Raw genomic sequence first — 25,258 nt, 5'->3', positions numbered from 1 at the left:
CTCAATAGGAAAAAAAATTACATAGGCAGTTTAGAGAATGCCACATTCAAATCATCAATAGATATAAGGAAATACGACCAAGTTATCAAATATAGAAATATTCTTTCTAGTTCAACATCTTCTGAGAGAAGGGTATATTAAAGTAATGATGGTAAAGCTCTCCGTAGTCACCAGATCAGAAACAAAAGGATACATGATTTTATTGCTAAAGTGGATGAAAGAAGAAAGTTACTCACAGATAACGTGGATATTTAAAGTGTTATAGGCTTTCTGGTGAGAAATTATGGCAACAGTTTCTTATAAACTACATATATTCTCAATGTAGCACTGTTACTCCTGGGAGTCTTTCCCAGGGAAGGGAAACTAACAGTATGTAAGGACACATGGGCAATGATGTTTATTGTAGAGAAATTTTAATGACCAAAGATAGAGAAAAGTGTGGTTTCTGGAAGGTGATTTTCTGAATAATTAATGTATTCACTGGATAGAATAATACGCATCCATCTAACATAGGGAACTATAGGTCTAACCGATGGCTTGGAGATATTTTCCTGGGGTATTTCTGAGTGAGCAAATAAGCAAAAAAGGTAGAAAACATGGTCCCAGTTTTATAAAATACTTATTTACAGCACCCTAAATATGATTTTCTGAATTGTGTGTCTGTGTGAGATCACATAACAAAAGACTTTTGTCTTTTTTTTCCAGAATAATAAGAAAGGCTGCTTCTTAGATAATGAACAAGAATAACTTGGAGAGAGGCAGATAGCAGTATCAGGAGGAGGAGGAGGGTGAAGAGGAGAAAGAGGCAGATGGGATGTGAAGTAAAACTGGAAAGAAAAAGAAATGAAGACTTCACATGTATTTGATTTTTTTTTAAATGTAACAGTAGTGGTTACCCCTGAATAGAAGACCAGGAATAAGGGTGAAGATGCTGAGGGGAAAATTTGTACTGGTGTGTGAATTTTGATTTTCACAATGTTTTCTAAAAGGTTTTAATTATTTATTTATTTATTTATGGAGACAGAGTCTTGCTTTGTCATGCAGGCTGGAGTGCAGTGGTGCGACCTCTGCTCACTGCAATCTCTACCTCCCAGGTTCCTGCCTCAGCCTCCTGAATAGCTGGAACTACAGGTGTGTGACACCACACCCAGGTAGATTTTTGTATTTTTAGTAGAGACAGGGGTTCACCATGTTTTCCTGGCTGGTCTCGAACTTCTGACCTCAAGTGATCCACACACCCCATCCTCCCAAAGTGCTGAGATTACAGGTGTGAGCCACTGAGGTTGGCCAAGAGCTTGTAATTTAAATAACAAATAAACAAAAGTATAGTTTGAAAACAAAGAACTAAGCAAAAAAATATGAATATAAATATTCTGTAGAATGAACAAATAATGCATAAATGGGAATTATTCAAAAGTTCTTAAACTTACAAATTATTGAGTGATGCCCACTTAGGCAAGTTCTGGAAGTAGGGAAGGGTCTCCTGCGTTTACTGTTATTAGCCAGACATGTGCCATCTGTTCAAAGGATTATCTCACTCGGTCTTCGTAAGTGCCCTCTGAGAGAGCAATTCACTATTTTCATTCTACGGATGTAGAAACTGAGGCTTAGGGCGATTAAAATGGAATGTGTCAGGAAACTGGTGACATAATGTGGTTGTTCCACTTTTCTTTATTTTTTTTGTATTTTTGTTGTTTTTTTTTTTTTTCCTGCCTCCCTTCTCACCGCTAGGACTTATGTTTCAGAAATTTACTTATTAGCATTTTAAAATAGAATATATATTGAATATTAGAACCAAATTCTACAAGTAGCCAGGAGGGCAAAGTGTTTTCTGTAAGATAAATATTATAAAAGAATGAAAGACTGGATAGAATAACTTTTCTAGGAGAAATGGAAATGGGATAAGGACCAAATTTTACTAAAGTTTAAAACAAACCTTTAGTACTGGAGTCCGAAGAGAGTGGTAGCATTCTAAGAAATCAAAGGGCATGTCAAAGCTTTCTCCAAATAAGGCTCGTCCAAGTAACTTCCTCAACTAATTCCATGTTGCCGTAAGAAATCTAAAAGAAACAAAACCTGCAATACAAAGAATCAAGTCCTGTTTTACAGTTCTCTCTATATACATATGTGTGTATGTACATATGTGTGTATATGTGTGTGTATATACGTGTGTGTATGTATACATGTGTGTATATATGCTTCAAAAAATGTGCACATGCACATACATATATATGTGTGTACATGTGTGTATACATGTGTGTATGTATACATGTGTGTATATACGTGTGTGTATGTATACATATATACACACGTATATACACACACATATATACACACACACACATAAATATGTATGTGCATGTGCACATTTCTTGAAGCATTTGTGCCTTCAGACCTGATGCCCACTGCCCCTAGTTTTCAGAGTGTATATCCCCCAAACAAGAACATCCTCATTTCCAGCATAACCATCACAAGCAGGAAACAGGATTGCATAGCACCGTCTAATCTACACATCACATTTAAATTTCGTCGGTTGTCTTAGGGGGTGCCCTTCATAATCACCCTTTTCCTTTTGTCTAGGATCCAACTCAGTTCAGTGAGGCATTTCATTGTGATGTCTCTTTAGTTTCCGTGTATAAGGAGCAGTTCTTCAGCGTTTCCTCGTCTTCCATGACATGATATTTTCAAGAATGTTGACCTGTCACTTAGTAAGATGTCCCTCAATTTAGGGCATTTGACTTTTCCTCATTATTTGTTTTTGGCAGGGATACCACAGAAATACTGTAATCTTCTCATTCATCATATTTACAGGCATCTGATGTCAATGTGTCTCATTATTAGAGATTTTGACTTTTTTTTTGTCTTTGATGGAGTCTCACTCTGTCGCCAGGCTGCAGTGCTGTGGGGCAATCTCGGCTCAGTGCAACCCCTGCCTCTCCTGGGTCTAAGCGATTCTTCTGTCTCAGCCTCCCTAGTAGCTGGGACTACAGGTGTGCGCCACCACACCCAGCTAATTTTTGTGTTTTTATTAGAGATAGAGTTTCACCATCTTGACCAGGATGGTCTCAATCTCTTGACCTCATGATCCGCCCACCTCGACTTCCCAAAGTGCTGGGACTATAGGCCTCAGCTACTGCACCCAACTGAGATTCTGACTTTTATTACCTGGTTTATGAAGTGTCTGCTAAATTTATCTGCTATAAAATCAGTAAATGTTCTGCATTTATTAACTGAGCTGTGTCTTGTAGAGACTTACTTTGAAACCATGTAGACATGATGTTTCTTGCTGAAATTTTACCCTCAGATTTAGCATTTCATTTATTCATACCGGAATCAATTATTATGTTTATGAAATGAGGATGATTTTCTAATTCTACGATTCCTCTGTATTTATTGATTTATATTCTACGAAATGCCGACTTACTTATTTACAGCTTTTTTTTTTTTTTTTTTTGAGACGGAGTTTCGCTCTTGTTAACCAGACCAGAGTGCAGTGGTGCGATCTCGGCTCACCGCAACCTCCGCCTCCTGGGTTCAGGCAATTCTCCTGCCTCAGCCTCCTGAGTAGCTGGGATTACAGGCACGCGCCACCATGCCCAGCTAATTTTTGTATTTTTAGTAGAGACGGGGTTTCACCGTGTTGACCAGGATGGTCTCGATCTCTTGACCTCATGATCCACCCGCCTCGGCCTCCCAAAGTGCTGGGATTACAGGCGTGAGCCACCGCGCCCAGCCCTATTCACAGCTTTAAAGCAGTAGGGACTAATGGTTCTCTTGCATTCAGTTGGTTGTAATCTATTGCTATCTTTATTTTTATGCTGAAGTTTTTCCAGGTTCGGCTACTGGAAACCAATGCAGGCCAGCTCCGGCATCCTCTCGTTATTTTTCCTTCGCTGTATAGGCACTTCCTTACTTTAAGCACAACAGGTGCCTAAAATCAGCTGTTTATCCCAAGAACCCTAATTTGTTTCAGTTCAGATCTAGGCACGTGGTGGGCTCATTATTATTTTATACCCACACTTACTCACAGACACACTGTATTTCTTTCTGTGTCCACTTATCTACCTGTATTAAACACCGTGAGTCCACAGTGATACCTTCCATTTCAATCTAATTCACAAGGGTTATGCAACTCTTACTTTTCCTACTTATGCTTTCTTTATCTAACTAGAAGAAACCTGGCTTCTGAATATATTTACTTATTTCCTCAATCCTCTGTGTGCACCAGTGTCACTACCAGACGGGCCATCTCATTCGAGTTCCGGTATCTCCACACACGTTGGGTATTCAGTATGAACACCGCACTCTTCCCTTACACGGGAACTTCTTATGAATGAAGTCGTATAGTATGTAAACTTTTTCCTCTGGATTCTTCAACCAAGTACAATGTTTTTGAATTCATCCACATTAGTGCATCTATCAGTAGTTTTTTCCTTTTTATTGCCAATAATTTCATTGCATGAATACACCGTAATTTGTTTATTCATTCTTTTGCCAATCAATATTTTTATTGTTTCCTGTTTGGGGTTATGATTAATGGGACTAGTGTGAACATTCTTGTAGAATCTCTATTGCGGACATGTGTTTTCCTTCTTCTTGGGTAGATATTAAGGTGTATAACTGCTATATTACAATTGTCCAAATAATTTTCCATGTAGAGATATCATTTTACACTTTAACTGTGGTTTGAGGGTTCTCGTTGCTTCAGATCCTTGCCAACATTTTATGTTGTCTGTGTTTTTAATTTTATCCAATCTACTGGGTGTGCAGATATTTCTCATTATGGTTTAACATGCATTCCACTATTGGCTAATAACTGTGAGCCCTACTGTATGTGCTTATTGAATATATATCTTCTCTTATTGAGACGCTGATCACCACCACTCTGAGACTATAATCTTACACCTTCCCTAACATTTTCCTTAATATGAATCTTAACATCTTGTGTCAGTTTAAACCTTTTGCCCACTTAAAAAATAGGATGGTTTGTCTTTTGATCATTTATTTGTAAGAGTAATTACATATATATTTTTTCTGGCTACAAGTCTCTTGTCAGAGATGCAAGTTATTTTCTCCCGGGCTGTGCCTTGCCTACTTATTTTCCTACCAGTGTCTTTTGATGAGCAGAAAGTTTCACGTCTATGAGATCTGCTATGGCTGTGCACTGCCTTCACAACGCAGGGGCGTGGCACCTGACCTCATCAGGCCTCTTCCTCAGGCTCTGTCCTTAGAGCATGCTGCCGCTGAGTTGGCAGTGTCAACAGGCCGTGTCAAAGTCTGAGGGTTCCTGGAAACCATTCCTACACCAGGAGGGCTAACAGTAACGTACTTCCCCGTATAAATGACTCTACCCACATAATTATACCTCTAATACACTTTCCCTTAGCCAGATGATGAAAACTCTCACGGCCATTTCAGGGACAGTTGACATGAGAACTGTGACAGAGGGAAGCTGGAATGGAAAGAAGGTGCCCCCAGTGAATTATGGATAAAATGCATTTTTACAGATTTTACAAAAACAAATGTTTATATGAACACATGGCTAGGACTCGCCCCCACCACCACCCCCGGGTCTTGGAAGGGGCCTATGCAAGTGATAGGCTGTGAAATTATGCTACATTGGTTTCATGGTGAATCTACCTGGGACACTGCCTATGAAGCGACCCACACCGGCAAAATCTGCAACGTTTATTACAAATTTGACTCAAACCCAGGTTATGAATTCTGCTTTCAGGCAAGATAGAATAGTTTTTAGAAATCTAATCGGCCAGGTGTGATAGCTCACGCCGTAATCCCAGCACATTGGGAGGCAGAGGCAGGCAAATCTGAGGTCAGACTTCAAGACTAGCCTGGCCAACATGGCGAAACTGGTTTCTACTAAAAATACAATAATTTTAACCAAGTGTGGTGGCATGCACCTGTAGTCCCAGCTATTTGGGAGGCTGAGGCAGGAGAATTGCTTGAACGTGGGAGGTGGAGGTTGCAGTAAGCCGAGATCGCACCACTGCACTCCAGTCTGGGCAACAGAGTGAGACTCCATCTCTAAATAAATAACATTTGTATAACAGATCACAGAGCCATTGAAGCAAAAAGACAAGAAAGCATATTCCACATAGTGAAGAACTATGAAGTTGAGCTGAAGTTGCTTTTTCCTTCAGGGAATGTGCTGATTCTGAGGGGAGTTACACTTGCTTTTTGCTTGTATCTGCCCTCTCCCCTTTTTCTGGAGAATGGGATCTTGCTGTATTGCCCAGGCAGGTCTTGAACTCCTGGGCTCAAGCTTTCCTCCCACCTTTTCCTCCCTGAGAGGCGGGATTACAGGCATGAGCTACCACACCTCGTGTAATTTGCTAATTCTGGATGCAAGCGTGAAACTGGTAAAAGGCCCCTTAGTAGGGAATAACGGGGAAAAGTCCAGAAATTCGTTATTTTTTCAGACCTAAAGTAACACAACATCAGTTGAGATCCTGATACAAAGCAGTTTTCTCTTAGGTGCTTGAAACGTTTTTATGTAAGGAGGAACATTTAAACAGCTATGTCAAAAACCTCTGAAAAACAGCTGAATTTTCTACTGTCTTATGGTACAGAGGAATTAAAGTTTAGAGTTCCTGACTAACCCAGAGAATGAACCCTGGCAAATAGTTTAGAGCCCTGAAGGACTAACAAGAGATTGGCCAAGCCTTTCCAATATGGCAACCCAGTACGGCCTCAGCTCCGACCCTGCCTGGATAAATTCCTCTCTGCCTAGCAAAGGGAAAGGTGAACACTGAAAAATCAGAGGAAATGACCACAGACTGGATTTCCGAACTCCCAGGGCCACATGAAATGAATTTAGGTGGAAACAATATGTATCATTGACTGCCACAAATCTCCACACTCAATAGTTGACCAAATAGAATCTCCCTTCTGGGAGATAGCAGAGAACCATGTTTCTGTTAAAAACTTGAAAGATGTATTGCACTCCAGTTGCCTCATCTATTCAGCCTGAGCGCAAAACACAGTGAGACTGGTGAATGAAATGCATTGTTGTAAGCTTCAGAAGGTGGCAGTTTTAATTGATTGTGACTTTGAGTTTGGCCTGTTATCCTAATTGATCACCTCGACACCGGGCACCTTGATTTTAGCCCACTGAAACAGATGATCTTTTCATCTCCAGAACTGTAAGATACTACATTTATGTCGTTTTTTGTTTGTTTGTTTGTTTTTTGTTTTTGAGACGGAGTTTCACTCTTGTTACCCAGGCTGGAGTGCAATGGCGTGATCTTGGCTCACTGCAACCTCCGCCTCCTCGGTTCAGGCAACTCTCCCGCCTCCTGAGTAGCTGGGATTGCAGGCACGCGCCACCATGCCCGGCTAATTTTTGTATTTTTAGTAGAGACGGGGTTTCACCATGTTGACCAGGATGGTCTCGATCTCTTGACCTCGTGATCCACCCACCTCGGCCTCCCAAGGTGCTGGGATTACAGATGTGAGCCACCACGCCCGGCCCATTTATGTCGTTTTAAGTCACCAAGTGTGTGGCAATTTGTAAACACTGCCGTGGGAACTAATAAACTGAGCTAAATTTCCACTTTGGAGAAGAAATTAACTGTATTTAAATGTTCTGCTTCTATCTGTTTACAAATCAGCTCATGAGACTATGAGCTTTACGTGTGGCTGAAAGCAAGAGCAAGATCTTGAACCTGCACATCTATCGGTGAGCAATTGTGGCTCTCAGTTGTCATAGCCGAGAAAACCCAAAGGTGCCTGCTCTGTCTGAAGTAGATTGGAATGCTACATGGAGGCTGTGCATGCCTTAGGAGAAGCATCTTAGCCGAGGCTACCAGACTTCTGCAGCGAAGCCCCACCTTCTCTAGCAGAATAATGATCAACTGAGGGAAACAGGAAAATCCTAAATTACTGCTCCAAAAAAAGGTTGACGGCTCCAGTGTCTGCATTTATGCTGAAAGTCCAGGTGAATGACATCATAACTGGTCAGCTCATTTTTATTTTTATTTTTTTTTTTTGCAGATTGAATTTACGTTTTACTAAAAAAGGGGGGGTGGGGAATACATACACAAGGAGGAAAATGGGGTGAGGATCAATAAAGATCTGAAATGGACTTCTATGATTTTCTCCCACAATGATCGACTTTGTCTGCTGGGCAGTATTTTTCCTGCTGGGGTACAACTGCTTGCTTACAGTACTAACAAGGTTGGAGACAAAGGAACTGTCAAAGCTCAGGCCGGATGGAAAGGAAAGTAAGTTATTACATACGATGTAAGTTTACAATACACGGCATTTCCTTTAAATGATGCAACGCAGTCGCCAGAAGTTAACAACACTAACAGGAGAATAATCAAATTGTTGTTGTTATCCGTGTGCAGCAACTAACTGCTTTACAAAAAAGCGAAATAATACAATATATCATCACATGTATTTACAGTGGGGTAAATAAATAAAAAAATAAGAAATCCTAAATTACTGCTCTAAAAAAAAATTTTTTAAATCCTAAATTACTGCTCTAAATTCAGGTCTTCAGGCTCACGGCTAAATAAAATTTAAAAAAGAACACCTCACATTCTTAATCGTCTTAAGAAATATAGATTATAGATATATGTACATAGATATATACACATATATATGCATATTTAAATGCAAAAGTAAATGAATTGCTCTGAATGTATTTTATTGATTCTGTTAGCTTTTTATTTTGAAATAATTTTAGACTTAAATAAAGTTACAAAAATAGTTTAGAGAAGTCATGTGTACCCTTCTGTTTCCCCTAATGTTGACATGTTACATAATCATAGTATAATTATCAAAGCACAGGAAATTACCATCACTAAAATACCATTAAAATTCTGCAAACTGGGCTAGGTACAAGAGGCTCATACCCGTAATCCCAGCACTTTGGGAAGCTGAGGCGAGAGGATCTCCTGAGATCAGGAGTTTAAGACCAGCCTAGCCAACATGGTGACACTCTGTCTCTACCAAAAATACAAAAATTTGCTGGGCATAGAGGTGCGTTCCTGTAATCCCAGCTACTCAGGAGGCTGACGCAGGAGAACCTGGGAGGTGGAGGTTGTAGTGAGCTAAGATCGAACCACTGTACTCCAGCCTGGGCAACAAGAGTGAAACTCTGTCAGAAAGAAAGAGAGAGAGAGAGAGAGAGAGGAACATGTATATACATACATATATATGTGATGTACTGACATACACATACACACACATATTTTTAGTTCTATACCTAGCTGCGTGTGTGTGTGCGCGTGACCACAGTTCATGCTAATACCAATCCAAATGCCACAGAGTTTATTTGGATAAACTCCTTTCCTTGTTTGTATCTTCTTTCTTGGACAGCAGGAAAGCTGCTCTCACTATCCATAATATATTTACTTATTTGCTCAAGTCTCATACACAAATAGCTTTAGCATTGCTAATCCATACTCCCAGGAATAACAATTTTACTAGCTAGATTACAATATTTGTGTACAGTTCTTTTTTGCATTTAGTTACTGTATCTCCTTAGTTTCCTTTACCCTTAGATGAGTCTATCCTTAAAAAATAGTCAAGATATAGGGCCGGGCTCGGTGGCTCACGCCTATAATCCCAGCACTTTGGGAGGCCAAGGTGGGTGGATCACAAGGTCAAGAGGTCGAGACCATCCTGGTCAACACGGTGAAACCCCGTCTCTACTAAAAATACAAAAAATCAGCTGGGCACGGTGGCGCGTGCCTGTAGTCCCAGCTACTCAGGAGGCTGAGGCAGGAGAATTGCCTGAACCCAGGAGGCGGAGGTTGCAGTGAGCCGAGATCGCGCCATTGCACTCCAGCCTGGGTAACAAGAGCAAAACTCCGTCTCAAAAAAAAAAAAAAAAAAAAAAGTCAAGATACTCTTTTCCCAAAGTTAATTAGGTTAGTTTTCTTTTTTCCTTACCCTCTTTAACTTTGTTTTGTTTGCTCATTTGTAATACAGGTGGGTTCATTTATTACTCTCCGTATTTCTTTTGGGTACCTCCCATTCTAGTTGGCTTTAATTATTTACTTTAAACTCAAAATGTGAAGCATTATTATGGCAATAAAAGTAAGAACACACGAAATGTTATATGTACTTAGAGAAGCGTCACTCCCCCTCAGCTTTCCATTCCACTCATTCTCCCATTTATTTTTGATACTCTATTCCATATTATCACTTCCTCCAACCCTGTGAGTAACTAGTCTCATTAGTTTCTGGTTTATCATTCCTGTATTTCTTTTTGGATAAAGGGGCAGATACGTGGATAGTTTATTGCATGTCCTTCTCTCTTACATGAAAGGTAGTATAGGTTGGGTGCGGTGGCTCACGCCTGCAATCCCAGCAGTTCGGGAGGCCGAGGCAGGTCAATCACTTGAGGTCAGGAGTTCAAGACCAGCCTGGCCAACATGGCAAAACCCCATATCTGCTAATAATACAAAAATTAGCTGGGCATGCCCATTTTCTATTGGATTGTGTTTTGACTGTTACGTTTTGACAGTTTTTAAAATATAGTCTGGTTAGGAGTCTTTTGTAAGACACATGGTTTGGAAATATTTTCTCCCTGCCTATAGCTGGTTTTTTATGCTCTTAACAGGGCCTTTCACAGAAAAAACATTTTCAATTTTCACCATGTCAGGTAACTAATTTTTTTTCCTTTTATGGATCATGCTTTTGTTGTTATGTTTTAACATTTACTGAGATTCTTGAATATGTTGGCTGATGTTTTTCATTGGTTTTGAAAAATTCTTAGCCATTATCTCTTCAAGTTTTGCTTATGCCTTGTATTTTCTCACTTCTCTTTCTGTATCTTAAATTATTTGTGTACATCTATACATAATTATGCTTGTAATTTGTTTTATTCTTTTTCTTTCTTGTTGTCAGTTTCTTCTACTTATTTGTCTTCCAGTCACAATTCCTATCTTATGAGGAAGATAAGATAGGAATTGCAAGACTGCAGGGTTTGGGTTTTTGTTTTGTTTTGTTTTTGCCTTGAAAAATGAATTACGTTTATAAATTTTTAAAAATAATGTTTTTTAAAACATTCAGGGGATACATGTGTAGGTCTGTTACATAGGTATGTTTTGTAATGCTGAGGCTTGGGGTCTGGCTGATCTTGTCGTCCAGGTATTGAGTGTACTACCCAATAGTTAGTTTTCCAACCCTTGCCTTCATCCCTCTTCCCTGGGAATTCTAGTGTCTTTCTTTATATCTGTGTGTACTCAATGAACATGCTGTATTTGGTTTTCTATTCCTGCATTAATTTGCATAGGATAATGGCCTCCAGCTCCATCCATGTTGCTGCTGAGGACATAAGTTTTTTATGGCTGCACAGAATTCCATGGTGTATAGGTACTGCATTTTCTTTATCCAGTCTACTCTTGATTGGCACCTAGGTTGAGTCCATGTCTCTGCTATTGTGAACAGTGCTGCAATGAACTTATGAGTGCAAGTGCCTTTTTGGTGGAATGATTTTCCTGTGGATACGTAACCAGTAAGGTGATTGTTGGGTTTGATGTTTGTTGTGTTTTAAGTTCTTTGCGAAAGCTGCAAACTGCTTTCCCCTATGGCTGAACTAATTTACATTTCCAACAATAGCATATAAGCCAGACTGATTTTGTAATCTGTCATTATTTTACCTTTTATTTCTGGAAGGTATATTTTATTTCTTTTTGTATATTTCAATTCTCTGGTGAAAATTCTATAAGTTTATGTATTTTATCCATATTTTTCTCTAACAAAATAATCATAGTTATAATCAAATATTTGTTTGCTAACCTTAAAGTCTGGCTCATCTAGGGATCTCTTTAAAAGTTTTTGATTATTGATCATATGGTCTTCTTTCTCTTCTTGTGTCTAGTAATTTTTTATTATATGCTAGATATTGTGTAAGTAGACAGTAGGAACACTAGAGGATGTTACTTTCCACCAAAGGGGTTTCTCCTTTAGGTAGATCAAGTAAGCGGATTTTCACCCACTTCACTGTCCTGCCCCAACTTTCATATCTCCTCACATACCAACCATGGTAAGCATTCTGATTCTTTCATTTTGGTAAATTCTTCTAAATCTTCCCTTTTCCTCTCTATGTAAATTTTATTTTTTGTTTTTTACCAATAATCCAGTCCTTAATCGTCCATCTCTCTAAATTTTTAAAATAAACTAAAATCAATATAGAGTAAAATAAGTGCTATAGTCAAACTACAAATAAAGAGCTTCCAGAATCCTGCCAAATACCCAGGGAGGAATAGCTGTGTTAGTCCATTTTCATGCTGCTGATAAAGACATCCTCAAGAGTCAGGGGGAGAAAAAGGCTTAGGCCGGGCACAGTGGCTCATGCCGGTAATTACAGCACTTTGGGAGGCCCAGGCGGGCAGACCACAAGATCGGGAGTTTGAGACCACCCTGGCCAACATAGCAAAGCCCCGTCTCTACTAAAAATACAAAAAATTAGCTGGGTGTGGTGGCAGGCAACAGTAATCCCAGCTACTTGGGAGGGCTGAGGCAGGAGAATCACTTGAACTTGAGAGGCGAAGGTTGCGGTGACCCAAGGTCATACCAGTACACTCCAGCCCAGGCAATAGTGTGAAACTCTGTCTCAAAAAAAAAAAAAAAAAGGTTTAATGGACTTACAGTTCCACGTAACTGAGGAAGCCTCACAATCATGATGTAAGGCAAGGAGGAGCAAGTCACATCTTACATGGGTGGCAGCAGGCAAAAGAGAGCTTATGTAGGAAAACTCCCGTTTTTAAAACCAGCAGATCTTGTGAGACTTATTCACTGTCATGAAAACAGCACAGGAAAACCAGCCCCCATGATTCAATTACCTCCCAATACGTCCTTGCCACAATGCCTGGAAATTCAAGATGAGATTTGGGTGGAAACATAGCCAAACTATATCATTCTACCCCGATCCCTCCCAAATCTCATGTCCTCGCATTTAAAAACCAATCATGCCTTCCAAGCAGTCCCCCAAAGTCTTAACTCATTTCAGCATTAACTCAAAAGTCAGCAGTCCAAATTCTCATCTGAGATAAGTAAAGTCCCTTCCACCTATGAGCCTGTGAAATCAAAAGTAAGTTAGTTACTTCCTAGATACAATGTGGGTACAGGCATTGGGTAAATACAGGCTTCCCAAATGGAAGAAATTGGCCAAAGCAAAGGAGCTAGAGGCCCCATACAAGTCTAGAATCTATCGGGGCAGTCAAATCTAAAGCTCCAAAATGATCTCCTTTGATTCCATATCTCTCATCCAGGTCATGCTGATGTAAGAGGTGGGTTCCCATGGTCTTGGGCAGCTCCACCCTTGTGGCCCTGCAGGGTAGAGTCTCCCTCCCAGCTGCTTTCACGGGCTGGTGTTGAGTGTCTCTGGTTTTCCCAGGCGCACAGTGCAAGCTGTCAGTGGATCTAATGTTCTGGGGTCTGGAGGACAGTGGCTCTCTTCTCACAGCTCTGCTAGGCAGTGCCCCATAGGGACTCTGTGTGGGGGCTCCAACCCCACATTTCCCTTCCACACTACACTAGCAGAGGTTCTCCATGAGGGCCCTTCCCTGCAACAAATGTCTGCCTGGATATCCAGGCATTTCCATACATCCTCTAAAATCTAGGTGGAGGTTCCCAAACCTCAGTTCTTGACTTCTGCCCACCCACAGGCTCAACACTACATGGAAGCTGTCAAGGATGGAACTTGTACCCTCTGAAGCCACGGCACAAGCTGTACCTTGGCCCCTTTTAGTCATGGCTGGAGTGTCTGGCATACAAGACACCAAGTGCCTAGGCTGCACTGGGCGTGACACATGAAACCATTTTTCCTCCTAGCCTCCAGGCCTATGTTGGAAGGGACTCCTGAAAAGGTCTCTGACATGTCCTAGAAGCATTTTCCAGGAATTTTCCCCATTGTATTGGTGATTAACATTCGGCTTCTCGGTACTGATGCAAATTTCTGTAGCTTGAATTTGTCTTCAGAAAATGGGATTTTCTTCCCCATTGCATTGTCAGGCTACAAATTTCCCAAGTTTTTATGCCTGCTTCTCTCTCTTTAACGGCGCCCAACTCACCTCTTCAATGCTTTGCTGCTTAGACATTTCTTCCACCAGATACCCTAAATTATCTCTCTCAAATTTAAAGTTCCACAAATCTCCAGGGCAAGGGCAAAATGACGAGAGTCTCTTTGCTAAAACATAACAAGAGTCACCTTTGCTGCAGTTCCCAACGAGTTCCTCATCTCCCTCTGAGACCGCCTCAGCCTGGATGTCATTGTCCATATCATTATCAGCACTTGGGTCAAAGCCATTCAACAAGTCTGTAGAGGGAGTGACAACCTTTCCCACATTTTCCTTCTTCTTCTGAACCCTCCAAACTGTTCCCACCTCTGCCTGTCACCCAGTTCCAAAGTTGCTTTCATATTTTCGGGTATCTTTTCAGCAGCATCCCACTCTCCTGATACCGATTTACTGTATTAGTCCATTTTCATGCTGCTGTGAAACAGACATGCCCAAGACTGGAAAGAAAAAGAGGTTTAATTGACTTACAGTTTCACATGGCTGAGGAGGCCTCAAAAGAAGGCTTACGCAGAAAAACTCCCATTTTCAAAACCATCAGATCTCATGAGACTTATTCACTATCACAAGAACAGCATGGGAAAGACCTGTCCCCATGATTCAGTTACCTCACTGGGTCCCTCCCACAACACCTGGAAATTCAAGATGATATTTGGGGTAAGACAGAGCCACACCATATCAATAGCCAAGTGCAACAGGAAGAATTTTTAACCTGGGCCTTGATTCTTTTAGCATTATTTTTATAAGATGAACATCCTCATCTGAAAGAATGTCATAAGGAAGGAGATATAATTAAAGAAATAATCATAATTATCAAAGATCTACTGTATGTCAGGGACGATGCTAAATTTAATGTTTCTTACCTTATTTAACTTCCACAACAACTCTCCAAAGCAGTTTTTCTTTCTAGTGATAGTAAATGAGCCTTCCTAATTTTTAAGACTGCAGTGATTGTTTCTGACCTGGAGTTCACGCCATTCTCCAAAGGCTAGTCTTCTTCTTTCTCTTTATTCTAGAGATGATTTAAATTCTTATTGTTTATGAAAAACGGTCAGTAGTTTAATGCACTTGGAGTATAAAACAAACAGGCGCTCTTTAGATAGAGGTGGAAATGTGAAGCTGGTACACAACCACATCAGTATTAGATACTTTACGTGTATTTCTCTAGACAGAGTCACTTCGGGACTTTAAGCATGGGCATGACGACACCTCTATTTTAGGAAGCCTCCTTCTGCAGCAAAGTGAAAGGGGTTTGAGGTAGGAAGACACTAGAGATTAACAAAGGAACAGGTTGGTACCACAAATCATGCAAGAGTTAACAAGCTACTGTGCTGGACGAGAGAAATAGAAACAAAAAAGTTAGTTGGTGCTATGAAGGGGATGTGACAGGTAGACTTAGAAACTTCCGGAACATGAGCATTCAGGGAAAGAGATGACTCAGGAAAATAATGGTGTTTCAAGCCTCGTTGACTGGACAAATCACAGAGAGATGAAAATCAAAAAGAGCAGGTTTGGAAATTACAGTTTGAAGAAATAATGGACATTTGACATCAAATTTTATAAATACTTGTGATATAACTATTATAAATAATTTGTTCTTCACTTCCACAAAAGCCATAATGATAATAATTAATTAAATTGCAATAAAAATGTGATTAAACCTAATTGCATCTGATGGAAAAGATGAGTGATGTAGCTTTCATATCTTTTCCTGAGACGTTCTATGATGTCATATTACAGAATATTAAGTCACAGGATAATATGTTGGGAAGTACTTCTTGCAATCACGTAAAACCTTTGGATTGTATTATTTTAGTTCATAGAAAGCAGCTTTCCATGACTATATTTCCATCAGTTACAAGTTTAAATATATTTGTAATGAGTTAGGAATGGTGGTGGGCCAAGGGTGAATAAAAGGGACAGAAGTGAGTTGGCAAAAAATAAATCTAAATATTGCTTCTTTAATAACAATATTCCTTCTTGAGTTAACTGCGCCCATAAAGACTTCCTCTTTCACTTCTCAGAGGGACTCATTGTCTCAGATAGGAAATTCCTGAGAGCACCAAATTCTCTAGGTATTTCCCCCTAGTTTCCAAGAGAAAATATTAGGCTAAGACATAGTAATACAAGCTAAAAACGGAATCTAAGCATAGAAAGCAATTCTCAGGAGGAATAGTTCATCTGATCATGCCAAGAAGTTTGTTGGCATACAGAATTAATGCTGGTTAATTTTGAGTACACATCTATGTGTTTCAGTATTTCTGTTTAAAGAAAAAAAATAACTGTATGTCATTTGTATATAAGTTAATGGAGATGATAATATTATCACTGTTTCTAGCTAATATATACCATCCCTGCTTGTACAGTTCGTGATATTAAGATGACATGACTTTAACAATGTTTATATTTAAAACATAGTATTTGACATAGTAATGATCAGATATTTTCTGTTCTATTGACAGAAGTACCTGGAAACGGTCACTGAAGTTAGTAGACCATATAATATTACAATTTAAATAACATTTTTAATGTACAAAGTACATTTATATGCTGCATCTCATGTGTATCATCAACTAAAACCTTTGGCTGCAGAGGTGAAACATAAAATTTATCTCCCTTAGAAGTCTTTGATAGATAAATATAGGGCATGTGCTTTAGAGATGCAGTTGCTTCTGTATTTTTTTTTTTTTTTTTTTTTTTTTTGAGACGGAAGTTTGCTCTTGTTACCCAGACTGGAGTGCAATGGCGCGATCTCGGCTCACTGCAACCTCCGCCTCCTGGGTTTGGGCAATTCTCCTGCCTCAGCCTCCTGAATAGCTTGGATTACAGGCACGCGCCACCATGCCCAGCTAATTTTTGTATTTTTAGTAGAGACGGGGTTTCACCTTGTTGACCAAGATGGTCTCAATCTCTTGACCTCGTGATCCACCCGCCTGGGCCTCCCAAAGTGCTGGGATTACAGGCGTGAGCCACCGAGCCCGGCCTGTAACTCTCTTAAAATAATTTTATACCATATTTGGCAATTTGAGATAAAATTGTTACAATATTTTTGGACTGTTTTTTGTATTGATTTTAAATGTAAAAAATCGATCATTTTTCTTTTTTTAATTCACCCTCCTCTTGATATATCCATATTTGTCTTAAATAGAAAATATTCAGTTTAAACTTTATTAAGGATCTTAAAACTGCATCGAAAATTAATCTTAAGTAAACAAAATGATAAAAGCACTTTATAATAGCACTTCTTTGCAGTACATGTACTGAGCAAGTGGTAGAGGATATATATAGTCCACAAAAAGAAACCAAAGCACACGTATATCCTGGTACATCTTTTCTGTAACTCTAGGTTCTGCTCTCTACTAAGTAGAAAGTGGCCACTTTTGGTACCTTTATGCTTATTACCAAGTACTGGTCTTGATGATGAAAACAGACTCAGTGAAGACTCAGTACTGTCTCTTGTCTCCCTCCTGGGTGTGTGTGTGCTGGAAAGAGTGGTATTTCCTCTGAGACCATACACTCTCCCAAACCTTGTTAGGGATAATTAGTGAAGGGAGTTTTTGAAAAGGAAGTTTTACTCCATGGGGTGATCAGAAAAGGAAGTATCCAATCCCTTATCAGCTCGGAAACCTGGAGATCTCCTTTCTCAGGCTTGAGTCTTTGTTTCCTACACTGGGGGTACATTGGAGACCCTCCAGCTTCCCTCATGCTGCTCCTTATCCGGCTCCTTATCTGGGGCTGGGAGGTGAGTATGTGGATGTACCTCATTGCTGTACCTCAGGTGATGTAACTACTGTGTGCTCACCAACATTCTCTCTTCATCCACTCAGATTCAGCTCTGGTAGGTCCTATTACCCCTTTGTCCTTCTCCCATTCTTTTGGATTTTCTAAATGTCATCTTTCTCCTCCCCTTGTCTGCACTCTGGTCATCCCACCTGGACTTCCACATGAAGTCCCAAGAAAGAAAAGCAACACAGACGTGGCGTTTCTGAGGTCGCAGTCACATCTGGTAAGTTAATGACCCTTTGTGGCAAGAAATGTGACCACGGCCTCTTAACTACCTGAGGATCTGGTTTCCCTACAACCTGAGGCTATGGCCAAAACCACGGACAATTACATGTATTATGCCAATACCTCACAGTCTGTCTATGTACTTTGTTTACATAGATGTGGTCGAATTATAAAGATTGTGGTTTAATATCATTAATGTTGGGCGGAAGCTAGAGAGAAATTTTTGAGCTCGTTAGTGGAGTTCTTACCAAAAATATTAATTTAGATAGTAGAACATACTGAACTGGAAAATCTTAAGAATAAAATTATGAACTGTGGTTCAGCACCGCATGAGAGTATGTTGAATAATGAGCTCTCAGTAACTGTGAGTGGTAAGTATTGAAACTGGGACTTTGAACCCCAACATGGAGAGTCAGTGAAAGAAACATACAATGTTCTTCTGGGTTTCTTATGACTTTGAATTTACCTCGCTTTCCATTTGGTACAGAATGAGCAGCCTGTCTAGCTATGAAGTGTGTCCACATGTTTCCTAACCCTGGGACTTCATAACCCATTCCTCCAAACTCTCTAAGCAGTAAATCCCCATTCTGGTTCTTTATAAGCTAATTAGCTAATAGTTGGCATTGGAATATTATTTGGTTCCGTTTTTAAAAAATATTGTGAAATTTAAATTACCTGGTCATGGATACAGAAGTTACTCAAGAAGACAAGTTTGTCTTGTTTTCTAAAACAATAGTAACACATTTAAATGCCAGAATCTATCAACTGCATCACTAATTAAATAGTTAATATGTATGGCTCTTGTGAGAAAACGTTCATGTCACCCTGTTTAGAAGCCATTCTACTGAATTCGAATATGAATAGACATACACATATCATTTAAAATAACATTCCTGGCACACAAAGAAATTATGCATTAGTTATTTAAAGTCCATAAACACAGGAATGCAGTCCTCACAAAGGAAGGGCTTGATAAGGAAGAGTAATGATTGAATTGATGTCGCCATGTAAGGAGAAAGGCAGTGAATACATGGCTTAACCACTTTGAATCAGAGTGAAAAAATTGTGAGGATAATCCTAGTTAATAATCCCTGGTTGATTTGAGAAAGAAGAAAAATAAATAAAACAACTTTGGTTTATGGCATTCTACTTCACGGTCCGTAGACATTCATACGCATAAGTCACAGGGAAAACGCTGGTTATGATAACTGTGGAATGAGACAGTCACTGCCAATCACAGTTCTGCAAAGACTGTGGTGACTTAAATTAAGTGTCAACGTTTTAATGTATAAAACCTTAAAGCTGTTGCTGCGAACACGAGCCATAACATGATTTAATTACGGGAAAGCGCTCTTATAACAGTGGATCGGAACCCTATTTGGAGCCTCTACATAACTGAGAGATACAGAAGATTCACTTTTAAGAGTCACAATATGGGCCGGGCGCCCTGGCTCACGCCTGTAATTCCAGCACTTTGGGAGGCTGAGGCGGGTGGATCACGGGGTCAAGAAATCGAGACCATCCTGGTCAACATGGTGAAACCCCGTCTCTACTAAAAAAAAAAAAATACAAAAAATTAGCTGGGCATGGTGGCGCATGCCTGTAATCCCAGCTACTTGGGAGGCTGAGGCAGGAGAATTGCCTGAACCCAGGAGGCGGAGGTTGCGGTGAGCCGAGATCGTGCCATTGCACTCCAGCCTGGGTAACAAGAGCGAAACTCCATCTCAAAAAAAAGAAGTCACAATACTATTACTTTTTACTAACTACTTAGTTTGAAAAATATTCAAAATATTAGTAGGTGGGACTCTCCCTTTAGTTAATTAACATTATAGAGTACATTCACCTTAAGACCTAAAATCACCATCAAGTAATTGAAAATGTAAAGAACAAAATATTTTTGTTCTATGAGATCATAGGAATCAGCTAAATAAAACATTCAAAGTGGATTCTTTGTGAGAATAAAATGCTGAATATTACTTCCATTGGGATTGAGTTTGGGGAATCGCCTTGTTTCTGTCTTTTCCATCTGTATGCAAAAGCATTCCCAACATCAGAAAAGTCACTCCATTCCAGGGTTTAAATACACTTCGGTGATGTAAAACACACTTTTATCACAGAGGCTTTGGACAGGCTGAGGATACTGAGGTGATGATGTGAGCTTCTCATTGCTGTCTTGTCTGACACATGCATGTCAGGGTCATGCGAACTAAATCAGATAAAAGGATCGGAGAGGCGGATGGGAATAGTAATGAAGCAATCTCCTTCCTAAAATTCTGCTTGGTCACTTGCTCCCTGTTGAGTTTATATATGACTCTAGGTTTCCCAGTATTGATGAGACAATACTTAGAATGAGATTTCACCTAATAGCAAGCCTGGCTCTCTGATGCAGAGATACAAACCACTATTTCTTTTTCTCTTTTTTTAACAATGAAGTAGATGAAGTGTTTTCTTTTTTTGTTTGTTTGTTTGTTTTGGAGACTGTGTCTGGCTCTGTCGCGCAAGCTGGAGTGCAGTGATGCAATCTCAGGTCATTACAACCTCCACCTCCTGGGTTCAAGCAATAATAAGAATTGCTCAGCCTCCCAAGTGGCTGAGATTCCAAGCGCCCACAAGCACACTCAGCTAATTTTTTTGTATTTTTAGTAGAGATACGGTTTCACCATGTGGGCCAGGCTGGTTTTGAACTCGTGACCTCAAGTGATCCACCCACTTTGGCGTCCCAAAGTGCTAGGATTACAGGGGTGAACCACCACGCCCAGCGCAAATGACCACACCCAGCCCAAACCACTTTGTCTATCCAAGGTTCATGTATGGCTAGAAAAATCTGCTACTTCTCCATTTTAAAAAATTGAAAATTCTGAGTGTTAATCCCTCAGCTTTTGAAAGTAATTTTTTACATCCTGCCTAATTGGAAAAAAAGTGATGGGATCCCAGTACCTTGGGAGACCGAGGCGGGCAGATCACCAGTCAGGAGTTTGAGACCACCTGGTCAATATGGTAAAACCCTGTCTCTACTAAAAATACAAAAATTAGCTGGGCATGGTGGCACACGCCTATAGTCCCAGCTACTCAGAAGGCTGAGACAGAAGAATCACTTGAACCCAGGAGGTGGAGGTTGGCTGTAGTGAGCTGAGATCACGCCACTGCACTACAGCCTGGGTGACAGAGCAAGACTCTGTCTCAAAAAAAAAAAAGGTCACACAAAATGTTGGTAAATCACCATAGCCAGGAGCCAAAAAAAAAAAAAACCCTCCCAAATACTGTGCTCCTCAGACCGAATAATGATTTAGTCTGTACCTATTAAAATTTTGGGTTAAGCATCCCACATATCCAAGGAAGTTTCCATTCTACTATTTTACCAGTCACTCGATTTCGAAGGATTAGATCTGTGCTACTCACCGGCACTCATCTTTCTCTCAACAGGTGATATGTAGCCACAGGTGATGGAAAAGGACAATACGAGTTCTTTCGAAGGCTTCATCCTGGTGGGCTTCTCTGACCGTCCCCACCTAGAGCTGATCCTCTTCGTGGTCGTCCTCATCTTTTATCTGCTGACTCTGGTTGGCAACGTGACCATCATCTTGCTCTCAGCTCTGGATTCCCGGCTGCACACACCAATGTATTTCTTTTTAGCAAACCTCTCATTCCTGGACATGTGTTTCACCACAGGCTCCGTCCCTCAGATGCTCTACAACCTTTGGGGCCCAGATAAGACCATCAGCTATGTGGGTTGTGCCATCCAGCTGTACTTTGTCCTGGCCCTGGGAGGCGTAGAGTGTGTCCTCCTGGCGGTCATGGCATATGACCGCTACGCTGCAGTCTGCAAAGCCCTGCACTACACTGTCATCATGCACCCACGTCTCTGTGGACAGCTGGCTTCAGTGGCATGGTTGAGTGGCTTTGGAAATTCCCTCATCATGGCACCCCAGACATTGATGCTACCCCGCTGTGGCCACAGACGGGTGGACCACTTTCTCTGTGAGATGCCAGCACTAATTGGCATGGCCTGTGTAGACACCATGAGGCTTGAGGCACTGGCTTTTGCCCTGGCAGTCTTTATCATCCTGGCACCACTGATCCTCACTCTCGTTTCTTACGGTTACATCGCAGGAACAGTGCTCAGGATCAAGTCAGCTGCTGGGCGGAAGAAAGCCTTCAGCACTTGCAGCTCCCATCTCACTGTTGTCTCTCTCTTCTATGGTGCAATCATATACATGTACCTCCAGCCAGCAAACACTTATTCCCAGGACCAGGGCAAGTTTCTCACTCTTTTCTACACAATTGTCACTCCCAGTGTTAACCCCCTGATCTATACACTGAGAAATAACGATGTCAAAAAGGCCGTGAAGAAGGCGCTAGGGAAAGGGAGCGCAGAAATATAGGGAGGGTGATGAAATTTTAGGATTGCCTTCTGACCCATCTCCTCTCTATGTTAAACCTAGCAAATAAAGGAATGTTTCGGCATTGCAGACTGAAGAGACATTTAATGATATGGGGAATTCAATGGTTTAGCTAGGTCAAGAAAGTATGCGCTGAGAGCAGTGGCTCACGCCTGTAATCCCAGCACTTTGGGAGGTGGGAGTATTGCTACTTGAGTACAGGAGTTTGAGACCCTCGTGAGCAACATACTGAGACCCCCATCTCTACGAAGAATTTAAAAAGTGAGCCGGGCATGGTGGTGCATGCCTATAGTCCCAGCTACTCAGGAGGCCGAGGTAGGAGGATTGCCTGAACCTGGGAATTTGAGGCTACTATGAGCCACGTTCATACCACTGCACTCAGCCTGGGTAACAGAGCAAGACTGTCAGAAATAAAGAAAGAAAAAGACAGACAGAGATGAAGGCAGGAAGGAAAGAAGGAAGGAAGAAAGGAGGGAAAGAAAGAAGGGTAAAAAAAATGTAATATTCCTCCTGAGTTGACAATCACTTGTATTCCTTTCAAATCCTTCCAAATCAAGCATTTACCACCAGAAGGCTCCAAAATATTGGCTGTGAATGTAGACACCAGGTATTTTTGTTCCTAGTTTTTATTGCAATTATTTAGTAGGTGTTCAACAATATATGAAAAGAAAAATCTTAGAAGGACTTAGTAGGCCCTCAACAATATGTGAACAGAAAGATTGTCGAAGTAGCACTGAAGAAACACACTTTTTTTTCTGGAAGACTCAAGTGTGCTTTTATAGTGCTAAATGCTTGAATGAGAACCAAAATAAATTGTTTAATTATCCAGCTTCAGTACCTCCAACACCATTATCAACTGTGGATTCTGGACATGTTGAATCTTTTATGTAATTGAGTTTAATGACATTTATTTTAGATTTTTTGCAGTAGAGAATCAAGAAGAAAAGGAGGTAAAAGCAAGACCACGAGGTGTTTGCTTTATATAGAAGGAAGAATTTCTGGCCGGGCGCGGTGGCTCAAGCCTATAATCCCAGCACTTTGGGAGGCTGAGGCGGGTGGATCACGAGGTCAAGAGATCGAGACCATCCCGGTCAACATGGTGAAACCCCGTCTCTACTAAAAATACAAAAAATTAGCTGGGCATGGTGGCACGTGCCTGTAATCCCAGCTACTTGGGAGGCTGAGGTAGGAGAATTGCCTGATCCCAGGAGGCGGAGGTTGCGGTGAGCCAAGATCGCGCCATTGCACTCCAGCCTGGGTAACAAGAGCGAAACTCCGTCTCAAATAAAAAAAAGGAGGAAGAATTTCTTGTTACTACTTGATCCTTGTTATTGTTACTTGTTAATGATAAAATAGAGTAAGGAGACTTCTTGATTAAAATGTTTGAATATTATTAATCTCCACTTTTCCCATATGTTATCGGGATAACCTTGAAGACAGGCAGAGAGAAATAAGATTAATTCTGGGGGCTGTTAGAATTTTATGACTGGGTATTCCCCTAGCGTTGACTTATTCACATTTACATTAACAATAGCAGGACCTCAACAGTCATCAGGGAAACCGATTTGAGTGGTTTGTGTCAAAAGAATGGATGTCCACCTTAAAGGGAAGTACGTTTCTTCAGATCTGACATATCATTTGAATCAATCTCATCTCAAAACTCGGGAAAACGTCTATTATGTCAATGTTTCCGCAAATGAATAAGGATTCTAAAATTTGGGAGTATTTCTAGCAGCCTCATTAGGAACTGGATAAAAAAATGATTTTAGCAATTTCTTATTTAAGCTCTGTCAGTGATTTTAAGAAAGGTCAGGTGAATCTAGAAGCCTTAGAAAATATACCACATAGCTAATGTACTTTCCTCAAAGTAGATCATTGTCAGATACAAGGGGCTTATTTACCTCTTTCTGAGCCCTAACTCTTGTGTTTTATGCAGGTGGATTATATTATATTTTATTTAGATTAGTTAGGGTTTATGAGAATGAGCTTTTGGTTTGGTTTTGATTGTGCAAGATATTCTGTTATTTCCATAAGAAGGCAGAAAAATTAGAATATATTTGAATCTTCCTATTTTGTTACACTGAGTAAAATATGATGTTTGGCCGTGATGATGTTTATTAAAGGGATCAGTTCAGCCAACGGAATTTGGAGATCCACGGCTTAGCATTTTCCATCTCTTCTACTAGAAAACAACTTGTAATATGTCTTACCAGCATGTATATACTATACATTTCTAAATAACAAAAATTTTTAGAATCGTTCTCTTAAAAACAATGATAATATTCATTTTTTATAATCTCCATCCTGTTTAGACATGCATTACTTTAGAATTAATAGGTAGGACAGAATATGAAGAAACAGTGTAAATCTCTATAAATACATTGATTTTGGAAGCACCGTGTGGAATTTCTGACTGATTTTCTTCAAAGCTTTATTTTTCCCCCACAAGCTTTCTGTTAATCACACTCTACTCTGAAAAACGTAGAACCACTATTATAGGTTTCAGGGAATAATGAGTGTCAGGTCTCAAGGGAAAATGTCACGACGCCCTTAGTAACATTAACATGGCCCAGCATCACCTCGTACTTAGTTTGTAGGATAGTTTGTAAAGTTGACATAGTTTACTTAGGCATAAAGTGGAATAAATCAAATATATTCTAATAGTTCTGCCTTCTCATGGTAATCACATAGTACTGCCCGTAATTTTTTTTAAAAAATAGCAGGAACATTTCATTTTTATCCTCTACAAATTGTTCCTTTTGCTAATGTATGACTTATTCTTACAGACTGGTCTTTTAC

General features: G+C 40.2%; 2 protein-coding genes across 2 annotated transcripts in view; one reads left to right on the top strand and one right to left on the bottom strand.

Annotated features, from left to right (window-relative positions):
- LOC103792197 (olfactory receptor 2B2) overlaps positions 1 to 25,258 on the bottom strand; it is a 113,785-nt gene that overhangs the window by 17,220 nt on the left and 71,307 nt on the right. Inside the window, exons 3-4 of the mRNA XM_054254718.2 lie at positions 21,459 to 21,664; positions 1,937 to 2,076 (exon numbers count right to left, since the gene is read on the bottom strand). The gene's annotated coding sequence lies outside the window, so the exon portion shown is untranslated. The remainder of the gene's footprint in view (positions 1 to 1,936; positions 2,077 to 21,458; positions 21,665 to 25,258) is intronic.
- Positions 21,503 to 23,852, top strand: LOC100402563 (putative olfactory receptor 2W6). Its single transcript, XM_002746092.6, has one exon. The coding sequence runs from the start codon at positions 21,503 to 21,505 to the stop codon at positions 22,439 to 22,441; it is 939 nt and encodes a 312-aa protein (XP_002746138.1). The 3' UTR covers positions 22,442 to 23,852.

The sequence above is a fragment of the Callithrix jacchus genome, chromosome 4, assembly GCF_049354715.1.
Source record: "Callithrix jacchus isolate 240 chromosome 4, calJac240_pri, whole genome shotgun sequence".
NCBI lineage: Eukaryota > Metazoa > Chordata > Mammalia > Primates > Cebidae > Callithrix > Callithrix jacchus.
Note: the sequence above shows the minus strand (reverse complement) of the source record. Positions and strands in the feature narration are given on the sequence as shown.